The 13,817-nt window shown below is 52.2% G+C and overlaps 1 protein-coding gene across 1 annotated transcript in view; it reads right to left on the minus strand.

Moving 5' to 3' along the window:
* The window catches only part of MFSD6L (major facilitator superfamily domain containing 6 like), a 30,150-nt gene extending 18,002 nt beyond the window's left edge, over positions 1-12,148 (minus strand). The window contains exon 1 of the mRNA XM_054222088.1: positions 10,648-12,148. Coding sequence (XP_054078063.1) covers positions 10,648-12,022 — 1,375 coding nt within the window. The 5' untranslated portion in view covers positions 12,023-12,148. The remainder of the gene's footprint in view (positions 1-10,647) is intronic.
* Positions 12,149-13,817: the final 1,669 nt, after the last annotated feature.

A 13,817-nucleotide genomic window follows, 5' to 3' on the forward strand; every position in this document is an offset into this window, starting at 1 on the left:
GTGAGGTACCCCGGGATGACTTACGGGGGGTATCACCAGGGGTGTAGCCCCTCCACAACACCCAGCTGCTGTGTGCATGTTCCCCTGGGCACCCCCCGAGGACAAGCAGGGCAAGAGGCTGCGCGTGCTCAGCGCTTCACAGGGCTGGCCTGAGATTTCCTAGGATGGCTGCAAACAGCAGAGCAGCGTTCGAAAACCAGACAGCGACCGTTGCCACGTTCTCGCCCACCCTGAGGGTCCCCCAGGAGCTGGGAGTTTACACAACTGCACTAACCAGCAAACATCGCAGCCACCGCAGCCCTGCTCGCAGGCACCCAAGGGGGGAGCCCGGGCCATAGCCAGCACCCTGAGTCCAGCAAGTGTTTGGCCCTTCCCTGGACCACCCTGATGTCACCCAGCTGCTGGGAGCAGCGGAGCCAGGCGATGTAAGCGCCCAGACCCCTCCAAGGGCAGGGTCTCCACTCTTCCCAGGCAGGGGAGGTGCGGGGGGAGGATACCATGCTGAAAGGCACAAAGGAGAAGGACTAAAACTTGAGGCAGCTCACCAGGGAGCTGAGCAGCTTCTCGGGCAGCACCCTCATGCACTAGTGCCAAAGCAGGATGCTGGAGTTTGCTTCATCCCTCCTTCCCTGCCTTTCCAGCTGCCTGTCCCCCATCCCGCTGGGTGCAAGGGGCTAAGGGGGAGCAGAATGCGACGGGGAAGGGGAGAGGTCGGGGGGACATCATGGCAAGGGGCTGCAGGAGCCTCCCCTCCCCAGGATGCCGCCCGCAGCCCAGCATCGGGCCCCTTCCTCCCACCCCACGGATGGGGACTCTGCCCTGGACAATCCCCTGTCCCCCCTCTCTGCCCACCCCCTTTTGTACTGGAGGAAGTGGTCAGAGAGGGGAGAAGGCAGCGTAGGGCAGGGTGGGCACCCCAGTTTGCCACTCACAGCCATGCTCACAGCCGGGCATGACAGCACAGCGGCTCCCTGTCTCTCCAGGCAGCATCAGCCGGATGGCGGGCTCCATCCCTCCTTCCATCGGCTCCTTCCCTCCATCCTTCCTCCCCTCCAGCCGTCCCTCCTCCCCTCCAGTCCCTTCTCTCCGTCCTTCCCCTCCTCCATCTGCCCCTTCCCTCCTTCCATTCACTCCTCTCCCCCATCCAGCCCTTCCCTCCCTCCATCCCTCCCTTCCCCCCGTCCCCCTCCCCCCCATCCCTCCCGCCCTACTCCCGATGGGGGGCGCGGGGGCTCCGGCGGTGGCGGTACGGGTTCGGGGAGCACCGCGGGGCTCCGTTCGGTGGATGAACCCGCCGGTTCCCCGCCAGCTTCCCGGGGTGCCCGGGGAGTCCCGGACCCAGCGGGGTCGGGGCGTGGGGGGGCAAAGTTTGGACGGGGCAGCGGCCCCGCCCGCCCCCTCCCGCCGTGCTCACCTGGCCCCGCGCCGGCGGGCGGCCACCGGGTGGACTCCAGCGATCCGTAGCGGGGGGGGGTCCGGCTCCCCTCCATGCCGCAGCCCTGCCCGCTCCGCTCCGCTCTCGCCGCGCCGCTCCGCTCCGCTCCGCCGGGGCGGGCCGGGGCTCCCGCCCCCCCGCGCCCTCTGCCGGCCGCCGCCCCCCGCGCCACCGCCCCGCTCCGCCCGGGTCCCCCCGACCCGACCCCCCCCCCGCAGTTAGTGCCCGGGGCTCGGCACCCCCTTCAGCCCAGAGCGGCCGCTTCGCACCCCCGTAACTCTCCCGAGGGGCGGGGGGTGGAACTCGATGATCTTTAAGGTTCCTGCCAACTCCAACCATTCGGTGAGTCTATGAGTCTATGGCAACCGCAGCAATAAAGGCATAAAAAGTAAAAGCGGCCCCGCCTGGCACAGCAGGTGAGGGGGGCAAAACCCATCCTGGTGGCAATGCTCGGGTGGGCAACCAGGCTTTGCAGAACCTGCGTGGGACACGGGGCGTGCTGCGGGGTGAAGCACGGCGTTAAACAGGCCCCCCCAAAGACACAGAGTCACAGAGTCATAGAATGGTTAGAGTTGGAAGGGACCTTAGAGATCATAGAATCATAGAATCATAGGATTGCTGAGGTTGGAAGGGACCTTTAAGATCATCGAGTCCAACCTTTAACCTACCCTGACAAAAGCCACTTCTAAACCATGTCCCTAAGTGCCCCATCTACCCTTTTTTTAAACACCTCCAGGGATGGTGAATCCACCACCTTCCTGGGCAGCCTAATCCAATGTTTAATAACCCTTTCAGTGAAAAAATGTTTCCTAATATCCAATCTAAACCTCCCCTGATGTAACTTGAACCCATTTCCTCTCGTCCTATCACTTGTCACCAGGGAGAAGAGGTCAGCCCCCATCTCTCTACAACCTCCTTTCAGGTAGTTGTAGAGGGTGATAAGGTCTCCCCTCAGCCTCCTCTTCTCCAGGCTAAACAACCCCAGCTCCCTCAGTCGTTCTTCATAAGGTTTGTCCTCCAGACCCCTCACCAGCTTTGTAGCCCTTCTCTGGACACGCTCCAACACCTCAATGTCCCTCTTGTAGCGAGGGGCCCAAAACTGAAGGCAATACTCGAGGTGGGGCCTCACCAGTGCCAAGTACAGGGGGATGATCACTTCCCTAGTCCGGCTCACCACACTATTCCTGATACAGGCCAGGATGCTGTTGGCCTTCTTGGCCACCTGGGCACACTGCTGGCTCATATTCAGCCGGCTGTCAACCAACACCCCCAGGTCCTTTTCTGCCGGGCAGCTTTCGAGCCACTCCGCCCCAATCCTGTAGCGCTGCATGGGGTTGTTGTGACCCAAGTGCAGGACCCGGCACTTGGCCTTGTTGAACCTCATACCATTGGTCTCAGCCCATCGGTCCAGCCTGTCCAGATCCCTCTGCAGAGCCAACCTCCCCTCAAGCAGATCAACACACCCACCCAGTTTAGTGTCATCTGCAAACTTACTGAGGGTGCATTCGATCCCTTCATCCAGATCATTGATAAGATCATCTCGTTCCAACCCTCCCGCCCTGGGCAGGGACACCTCCCACCAGCCCAGGTTGCTCCAAGCCCCGTCCAACCTGGCCTTGAACCCCTCCAGGGATGGGGCAGCCACAGCTGCTCTGGGCAGCTCTGCTTCCCAGCACAAGTAACTTTTCCCTATGGAAAAACACAACAGCAGGTGTTTGAAAAATGTTCAAAGATATCATAGAACTTATGCGTTGACCTGAAATTCAAAGGTTTGTTGGTAGTACGCACACCAGTGGGGATCTCAGCGACGAGTGCTGCCCCTCTCCCCTCTCCAGCCGGGAGTCTCCTGTGGGACACAGCAACGACCAGTCTCACCACCTTGAAGGTTTGTCCCAGCAAACTGGTATGGGGAAGGCGAGGATGGGGTGTGAATTGTAAACCCTCCCGCTCGCAGGGTTTTACGCTTCTCACTCACTGATACCAGAAGCACTTTCTCCCCTGAGGATTCCCAACCTGCTGCCCTCCGGGGAGGCACACACCTTAGCAGCACCTTCCCCGAAACGCACGCAGGGGACACATCACGGCCTCTGCTAGGACACATTTTTCTGCGAGGACGTGCAGGCAGGTGGCACTGATGTCCCCAGGCTGGCTCTGTGCAGGAGCACAGGTCCAAGGGGAGAGGGAGGCTGGGCTGAGGGACACACCACCTTCAGGAGGAGGCACAGGGCCACCCTCCAGCATGTTTTGGGAAGCGCCACACAAAGTGACAGGGCTGGAGAGCAGCGGGGGCGAGGGCAGCGGGGAGGTGAGGGCCAGGCCTGGGGGAGAAGCTGCGGGGTTCTGCCCTCCCATCCTGCCACCCAGCTGGCAGCAATGTTGCTAGAAGTCGATAGGTCAATGCAAGAAAATAAGCTATCGGTGAGCAAAACAGCGGCATGGCAACATAAGGGGTGGGTCCGGAGGACCACCCCCCGCAGAGAAATACCAGCTGTCAGTACCTCGCAGCATCCTTTTCTCTAGCTGCTCCACCAGCAACGAAAGAGGCTGCTGAGCTAATCCACGTGAAACTGTCCTTACTGGACATAAATCTGAGCAAAATCTTGGTATTTCCATCTCCAAAAACCAGGGAGGAGCTGCTGACTTTTGATCCGGTCCTGCGTTTTAAACCAGAACACGTGCAAGGGAGAGGTGCTTCATTCACTGAGGGTAACTGTGGCATATAATCAAAACGAGGAGACAAAAATTAAGAGTCTGTGAATAAAAAAAAAAGGGAAAAAAAAAAGAAAAAGAAGGACACGGGAGCTGCTGCCCTGGGTTAGAAATGCAGCAGCAGCGTCTGAGAGCCGGTGAAGTGTGAGCAACGCAGCAGCACGTCGCTCCAGCAATCCCCTGAGAACGCAGACGCCTCTCTCAGGCCGGAGCGACACAAAGCCCCGAGGCCACAGAAGTGTGTTTTAACCCACCTCAGAGCTGAAACAGTGTTTTTTGAAAAATATAAAGTTTCACTATTCGAATGACTTGTTCAGGAATGCCCCGAGTTTTGTTCGCAAGGCAGCCGCGCTGTAATTTTAACTCCCAGGCCTGCAGTTAGGCAAAGCTCAGCGGAGGGACGCAGACGCTTCGGGGGTTTGTGGTCTGGTTGTTTTAACGAGGAAAGTAAGAATAGCCACCGACTGGCTGCGTCTCAGCTCATTAAACGATGAGCTTCTGCCATCACTGTAATTATGAACTCAGGTCTGAAGTGACTCACCTTGTTTTGATTGCTCCACAATGCAGAGAAAATGAACGTGTAAATACTTTAAATCAGTTCTTCAGTCGAATACTCTGCAGGATTACTCTCGCCATGAGTAGCCAGCTCTGCTGTGGGCTGCAACTTGAATTCGACACATTATTCTTAATGAAAACATGTGATTAAATCAAACAGTCCAGAGTCGTACACACAGTTATGATCCAATTAACGCACGCTATTTGGTCTGCCGCATTGAATGGAATCATGATGTGCCAACCCATTTCGCAGAGACGAATGCAAACCAAGTGCACCAGAGGGTACAGAGCCGGCGTGCCCCCTGCCAACGGCCTCCAGGCGAACGCTGGGGTTCTCCCTGCACCCAGGTACGCTCTACGCCCTCAGATACACGCCTGAGGAGTTTTAGTGGGTCTTGAGACGACTTTCACATCGGTCTACATCAGAGGAGAGCCACTAGCAGCAACACTTTCAGGGCACTAGCAGAATATTTCTTAAAAGCGCTAATATTTCCCTGTCTGCAGTCACTTCTGTAGAAATCAAGCACCTACACGACAGAAAGTACACACACGTTATAAGCGTATAAACAGAACATCATCCAGTACCACGCGATAGTAACACAATCTCCCAGGCACTTGAAAGGTGCTGACAAACGCAAAGAGAATTAAAACGCAGCTTGGAGAACATCAGGCTGGACACCGTCATTTGAAGCTCTTCAAAGCAACAACCCGAGCAGGCAACAGCAAACAAGAGATACCGCTAAGGCACAATCAACCGATTCAGAGTCTTCAAAAATGCTTCCAAGGTGATGATGCTCAAAGGGCCCCTCGCTGCCAGCTCAGGCGCATCTTGATGATAGAAAGCAGCTGAGTATTTAAATTTGTCACTTGTTGAGAAAGGACTGTGGTCCCAAGGACTTGAATGTCTATTCCTGTGGAGTACACGTCAGAATAAATGGTGTGGAATTATTTAATAAGTTTCTTTTCCTTAGGATTTGTCAAAAAATCAAGTTCATGTTTCTCACTTCATGCTTTGAATATTGAAGTTATTTCAGGATGGGATTGTGTTTCCCGGCTCAGAATTCATTTTACTGACAATAAAACCCCACGTTAACACGAGCCCACTGTTTTCAGTGTTGCAGTTCTGACCTTTGAACCTGCTCAGAGGTAGAAATGTTCTCAAAGTTTCAAAAACAAAGCCACGTTCCCAACAACTTCCCTGTCTGCTCTACTGATGAGGTCACGGTGACTACATTTTCTGTTCCTTCATTTCTTCAGGCAAGATTTCTAAATATTAAAGGTGAAGCGAAGGTTAATTTTAAAGTTGCCTCTTATTCACCTCTACATCTGGGTTCACAGTTTTATGGTCTCCACATACCCAATTAAGAGTAAAAAATTGCCCTCAGCCAGAAAACTCATTTATATTACAGCAAAATCAGGCCCCAGGGAAAAACCATGCAGAAAAGAATTTATCTGTTCCCTGAGAAATGTACAGTCTAAATTAGCAGAGATTCCTTTACATTGGCTCCCTCTTGATAAATACAGCAATGCCAAGCTGAGAGTGTCAAGATATTTCCAGATAGACTCTTTTTCTCCCCCTGCATTAGTACTACTTAGTGCTCGTGCCAGCAATGGTCAGGAGATGCCTCATACTTTTAAGAAATCGATATAGGACCCATATTGGAAAGACACAGAATTTGGTTATCATGCTGTAATCATAGTTCTCCTAAGAGTTCGAATCAGACTGGTAACGCCTTGTCTTTACTTTAAAGATGAACAAAACGAGAAACTTTTACTAGCGGCATGGAAGACAGCACGGCTCGTGCCTTAGAGGCATCACGCTCCCGTCACAGAAGAAAAAACAACTCAAGGGCTCTTGCTTTTAAGGTTCAGAACATGCGGAGTAACTCCACAGCGCTCAAAAACATCCCACTCGTGTTCTGGTGAAACTACAGCAAAATGGACTTACCTTAAATGGACCGTATCTACAATTTTGGGAAACGACTCATTACAAAAATACAAAAACCTCTCTGTGAATTCATCTGGGCAGGTTCCACTACAGTCCGCAAAGAAACACACGGCGATTGTTTGCTGAATTATAGGAATCTTTGGAGAACCCGGCACAGGATCTTACTATGCTGCTCAGATCCACAAGAAAAATGAACATTTAGAGATCAGCGCCCACTGAGTTTTACCTCATTTCATATTCTGAAAGTGCCGCACTATTTAAGTCAATCGCCGACGTGAGGTGCGCACAGAGAGGAGCTGCGGGAAACCTTTGCGATATCCCATCATAAAATAACTGCCAGAAAGATAGAATCTGCAATTTTAGTTCCATTATAGCTCGGGAACAGAATTTTTAAAAGCAAGATAAGGCGTCTGATGCAGTGAGTTACTCAGATTGCAGTCCAGCTGCATCAGCTGTGTATCGCAACTACCTGAGGGCCGGTAAGTTGTTTCACGATAAGCAAAGAGGCCTTTGTCATTTTTTGGCAAATGATGTCTCATCTAATACAACTGATTTACTTAGATCCTTTGAAACCTCTCACAAAGTACACATACATTGAGCTATGGGAAGTTTAAAATCTAAGAGCTACAAAGACCGTCATTGTGCGGAACTTGTTCCTCAGCGCGAACTATGATTTGCCTCCTGAGCTTAATTAAATCAAATCGTATTCAGAGAAGAAGGACACAGCTTAACTTAGACCCTGGGCTGACACCAAGGGGCAAAACAAAAAAAATAAAAAATCTCTACATATAAGCTTTTAACCTTACAATTGCTGTTTAAGAATAAAAATTTAAAGAAACATTAGTTTCAACACCCAGTTTTTTGGTAAATAGTTGCAAAGTAATGCAAAAATAACCACTGATGTGGTTGGAAATACACCATAAGGAACTATTTCCCCCAAAGGCAGTTTGGTTCTTCTCAGTTACATCTTCTTCCCGACGGCATTAAATGCCTTAGCACGTTCCTGCTTCCGCAAGAACAAGAAAGCCACGGTCAGCGAAGAAGCCTGAGAGAGAACAATTCAAATCCACCTCTTTCCTTCCCCTTTTGGCTTGCAGGGTCTGTGACCGTCAGAGAAGAAGAAACCGAGTCACCGATGTCGTAGAGCTCACACACAGAAACAGTATAAACCCCAGTGGAAAATGATTTAACCAAACCGGTGCAATTTCTGCAGTGAATGAGCCCTCTGCCACGTCCACTTCCAGAGTCGTTTGTAATTCAGAACATATTTCAAAACGCATAAATGTGATTCTCCGGGGTCAGCACCCAATGTGTTTATTGGATTAATAACTTAAAAAAAAAGAATCATATTATGTATTATTACACTGACATTAAGCTTTGGGCCATACCTTAAATCCTCCCTGTTCACAGCGGCAGTGGCTGAGAACATCTAAACACCCCTGGCCAAAATGACCACGGAGGTAAGAGCCTGGGACAGCCACACCACGGGGCTCTGCCGGGCAGCCGTTGTCACCCCTCCACCACGGTCAAAGGACGGATTGCACAAGCACTTTTCATTTCAAGGTTTCTCTTTGCAAAACTGGAACTCCAGCAGCTGATCTCACGCTGGAGCAGATAAAAAGAGCAAATATCACTCATTTAATTGGCTTCAAATGAGGGCCGTCACTTCCAGCTAAAGAAGCAACCGCATTTTAAACCATTCCAGCTATTTCTGCAGCCTTCAGCTCACAAAAGCACGCATGGCTCTGTGATGTGCTGCTCGCAGTTACGTTACTCAAGGCTGAAGTCAGATACTCTATTAACAAGTCATTAGAGTTCCTGAGGTATTATATGATAATAAGGCTGGGATAAATTCTTGACACTCAAATTGTTCTCAACTTGAGTTTGAATTCCTGGGAGAAGGTAACATCTTAATAAAAAGTTCCAGCTATTCTTGGCACGAGGACAATTCTATCTATAGAGTCATTCTCGTAGAGTATTCTGCATGGCACAGTGATTTGTGCCAAGAAAACGGAGAGCTAATTGCCCTGAAAGCATTTGATGTACGGATAATCTGGAATCGATGCAAACAGAGAAAGAGATTCTCTTCAATGGCTTTGCTTTTCCTCGTCTCCAACCACTGGGTCCAGAACGCAGCGGGGTGACAGACTGCAATGCCACCTACATATAACACATTAAATATGCATTTAAATAAATATTCTGCTTTTTGCAGCTTGTAAAACATTAGGAAAGTGTTATTAAAATCTGTCCCTCTGCAAAGCAATGTTGTAGTCACTTGACCAACGAAGCACCTAATAAACTGAGAGCAGCTTTTGATGGCAGCTGAAAGGACTGTAAGGCTCAAAGCTTTTCCACCAGCCCCGCTTAAGGTCTGACACAGACCTTTTAACGAGACCAGACCACCAATTTTTAATTTGTGAGCAAATCTTAACTACCGAAGAGGTGCTGAAATGTGCACTTTGGAGGCTAAGGCGAGGCAGATAAGGCAGCTTGAGGATCTGTCTGGAGTTAGCAGACCCCGTTCAGGACAGAGATTTAGTTCTAAATAGGAAAGGTAAGAAGAGCGCTGCCCTCAGGCCAAACTGACCGGGGAAAGATCACCAGCTTCAACCAGATCAACTCAGCCAGTGACAAATTCCTTCTGAAATCGTATCCCATGAATATCCCCCTACGTGAATTCCCAGCCCACGGAAGTTACTCAGATCAGGAGGGCAGACTGCTTCCTGGTCACCCTGAATGCCGGGTGCCACCTTAGGTAAATAACCACACGGAAGTCCACGGGCTGCTCTGCTGGATTTGGACAGCCCGCAGGCACTGACTGTAAGTCATGGGAGGTTTTTTCCCAATAGATGCCGATGCAGAAGCACATTTAAATCCCCAAACACGAGAAGAGAGGCAGTCTGCAGCAAAACCTGTTTTTACAAACGACAGCAGAGCAAATGAACCAATTTTTTATTCACATCCCTTATTCAGCGAAAGGATTTCACAGACATAGCACCTTGAAAAAGCTTAGTGTGCTCTTAGCATTACAATATTTTTCATTCGATTGTGTCAAAGTACAGGTCACAGCTTTCACTCACAGTTTCCACAGCATCAGCTCTGGGGAGCAAGAATTTTGAGTTTGCTTTTTGACTAAAAACTTAGCTACATTCATTTCAGCAAATGTATACCTGAAATACCTTGTTATGATTTTGGAAGCAAAATCATTAAGTTAAAAAGGAAAAATGACTACAAGACCACTATAAATTAAGAAAATAAAAAGATTTATAATTTTTTTTTTTAATAAAAATCTGTCCTGTCAGATATATACTGTATGTATTTAGCACTTTAGAATTAACAGTCATTTCTGGACATCATCATCATCATACCACGTTACCACTCCACCCCTCACATTCAAGTACAGATTAGTTGATCCCATGCTGTTGTGACCAATTCCTATTAAAGCTTTCATCCTTCATAGCTTTTACCAGCCAGTCCCTCTCGTTCTCCTCATCAGAGTCGCTCATATCGCTGGAATCAGCAGCCAGGAGACGAGAATAATTAATTTTTTTCTGCCGTGGCAATTTAGACTGGATAATTAAGAACAAGAAGAGCCACAGCACCAGGCACACGCAGCACGCCCTGTACAGAATTGGCAGGCCGAAGTGCTTCACGACAAATCCCCCTGCAAAACTGCCCACACTTGCTCCTCCACCATAGCAGAGACCCTGGAAAACAGCATGCAGGGACCTGTCCATGCCTGGAGTGGCTATGTCATCCACCGTCATGTTAACCACCCACCACAAAGCACCGCTACTGAAGGCGGATAAAATCTGGATAAGGAGAACTGGCCACGCAGTCCTTAAAAAGGAGTAGCACAGAAGCTGTACTGCCAGGAGGCTCAGACTGACTGCAACAATTTTGCTGCTCGAGAAAGTCCTCAGCAACTTCCCTTTGAAGAAATAAAGAAAAATTTCAGCAAGTAGCCCAATGGCCACAGAGAGCCCCATGTACAGCTCACTGCTGCCTTGGTCCTGCATCTGCCAGAAGAGAAAGTTGTGCGCCGCAGACCCAGCTGCGCCAGTGAGGAAGACGGTGATGGCGTACAGGATCGCTCGGCCGTCGCTCCACAGGAGACCCAGGGCTTTGGCGGTTTTGTTAACACGGTCGGTTCTCTTGGGAACGTGGACAGGAAAAAAGACACTGACAAGCAATGAGAGCATTATCAGGAGAGCATAGCCATAGAAATGGACAGCGAGGCGGGTGATTGTACTGCTGAGGAAGCAATTCAGTTGATCCACAAATATGGCAATGCTGCAGGCGCCTACAGATGCACCCAGGTAACTCCAAATCCACAGCCTGCCGTACCTGTCAGTCGCGTCAACAAAGTCGAGATATTCATAGAGACTCTCATCCACTGTCCATTCGAGAGAAGTAGCCAACACCTCCCAAAGCACGACAGCACCCAGTACCATAAGAAAAATCTGATGCTCTCTGTCCTGAAAGATGTTTTGCACAGCCTCGAAGCTGACATGTTGAGTGTCTTTCTGGTGGTCTGAAAGGTTTCCAGACACGTAAACGTCTCCAACAGTCGGAAGAGTTGTTTTAAACAAAGAGAGCTCATTACTTTCAGTAGCATAAAGGCTTTCTTCAGCAGTATCAGAAACATCTATTGCAGCAGAACCCAGGCTGCTCGTTTCCTCCTCAAGTCTATGTAAAGGAGGTCTGTAGAAAGCTGGCATTTCTGGTGCTTGTGTTTCCCTGTTAACTGCTTCCACAGATGTTGTCCAGCCGGAGGGACCATCCAAGTAGCCATTTGTCTTTGTATCACCTTCATCAATCCCTCTGCCTTTTTTCTCGAGAGTATCTGTCAGGCCAAATAGTCCCTGGAAGGCTGCACTGGTTAGTGTTGGCTTTCCGCTCGCTATTAAAACATCAGCGGTCGTTTCCACTGTTTCTTTCGTCACAGCTTTTGCGTTCGTAATAGCACTCGTGCTTAAAACACCGTGGCTGCTGGTGCCCGGACTGGGCACGGTGGCGGCGGCCCCTCGGTCACCCGGCAGCTGGCTGGCGTTACAGTACTTGTACCCCGCGTCCCCGCCGGCGGGCGGGATGAGGGTGAGCAGCAGACTGGCCCCCGCCGAGCCCAGCAAGGAGCTGGCGACCAGGAGGCGCCGCTTCCTTCGGCCCCGGGGGCAGCGGGAGCAGAGGGGAGCCCAGAGCGCTGCCGCCAGGTGCTTGGCTCCGGCCACGACGCCCACCAGCGGGGCCGACAGCCCCAGGTGCCGGAGGTACAGCGTGAGGAAGGGGGCCGCGCAGGCCCTGCCCGCGCCCTGCAGCAGCCGGAAGAGGCCGGAGAGGGCCAGGGCCCGGCCGACGTCCCACTGCTCGCTCATGGCGCCGCTGCATGCTCCTCCCGCGGGCACCGGCGGGACCGCCACGCACCTCCGGGTCCCCCGCCACCCCTCCGGGCTGCGGTGACCGTACCTGCAAGGCGCGGGGCCACCTCCGCCGCTCCCCGCCCGGCCCGGCCCGCACCTGCCGCAGCCGCGGGGCCGCGCCCCGGGCCCGCCCCGTTGCCAGGAGACGGCGGGCGGTGGGGAGAACAGCGCCGCCTGCCGGCCGGGAGGAACGGGGCTCCCCTTCCCGCCCCGCCGCCACCTCAGCGCGGTCCCCTCAGCCCCGCTCCCCTCAGCCATCCCACTTCAGGCTGAGAGAGCTGGGGGGGTTCAGCCTGGAGAAGACAAGGCTCCAGGGAGACCTTCGAGCCCCTTCCAGTCCCTGAAGGGGGCCTACAGGAAAGCTGGGGAGGGGCTGTTTGCAAGGGCATGTAGCGACAGGACGAGGGGCAATGGTTTAAACTAGAGCAGGGCGGGTTTAGATGAGACATTAGCCAGAAGTTCTTTGCACTGAGGGTGGTGAGACCCTGGCCCAGGTTGCCCAGAGAGGGGGTGGAGGCCCCATCCCTGGAGACATCCAAGGCCAGGCTGGATGAGGCTCTGAGCAACCTGATCCAGTTGAAGATGTCCCTGCTGACTGCAGGGGGTTGGACTAGATGGCCTTGAGAGGTTCCTTCCAACCCAACACATCCTATGACTCTATGATTCTATAATCTTCCGCTCTCCTCAGCCCCGCTCCCCTCAGCCCTGGCCTCCCCCGGGGAGAAGCGGGTCCTGTGGGCCATGGTGGGCCCAAGGAGCCCCACCTGGTGCACGATGCTGGGAGGGTGTTGGGGGGACCGCTGGGTGGGGAGCAAGGCCTGCGAAACCCGACTGCAAGCCTCAGCCTGAATATTGAGCTCAGATTTAATGCTTTCTGCCTAGATTAACATTTGTTTTCCATCCTTACAGTTGTTTATTTTTGTCTTTATCCTGGAGGGAGTGAGATTTGCAGGCCGTGGGTAAGATCAAGGCCCAGGTCACCATGGGGTAGGACGCGGATCCCATGGGATGTCCATGGCCAGCTGCTCCAAGGTCTTTCCCCTCGTGCCTTCCGCACTAGGCAGTTCATGCTGCAGCATCCCAGCCGCAGTGAGAAGGAGCAGAGCGGCTCAGCTGCCTCTCTTGTACAAAGTAAGGGACATGGGGGATTTTTTCTCTGAAGTTCCAACTTGGTTCAGGTCCCAAAAGGAGACATTGTTTGCTGCAGTGTTTCCCCACATGTGGAAAAATAAAAGCTAAACTCTTCAATTCAGACCCAGGATGGACTTTCAGAACCAAAACATTTCATGCTGGTCACAGAGCAGAGAGGAAACTCTTTCCCTTTTTCATATAAAATCTCACCAGCTCCACACAAGGCACTGGGCACTCCCCAGCCCACTGGCCCACAAAATGACCTCCTGCTGTCAGCCTTGCGCTGCAGGGACGTGGTGACCTGGCCTGGGCGATGCACTGGGTCGCTGCGGTGGAATGAGGCATCGGCCCGTGACACTTTGCTCAGGCATCGGAGCTCTCCCTGTCCCTCCCCATGGCCATCGGGGCTGGCCTGGATCCCCTGCCCATCTGCAGCATCCCTCCCCTGCCTGCTGAGAGGGAACCGGCCCAGCTTCTGGGGAGCCATATCTGGTTCCCTCTTACCACGGGGGTCTGTGATCTCACCCCGTAGCTCCCATGTAGAAGTCAGCCAGTCTGGCTCCCAGGGCTGTTAAGGCTTATTTCTATGAAGGTTAGAAAAATTTATATCCCAATCCCA

Source organism: Rissa tridactyla, chromosome 15 (assembly GCF_028500815.1).
Source record: "Rissa tridactyla isolate bRisTri1 chromosome 15, bRisTri1.patW.cur.20221130, whole genome shotgun sequence".
NCBI lineage: Eukaryota > Metazoa > Chordata > Aves > Charadriiformes > Laridae > Rissa > Rissa tridactyla.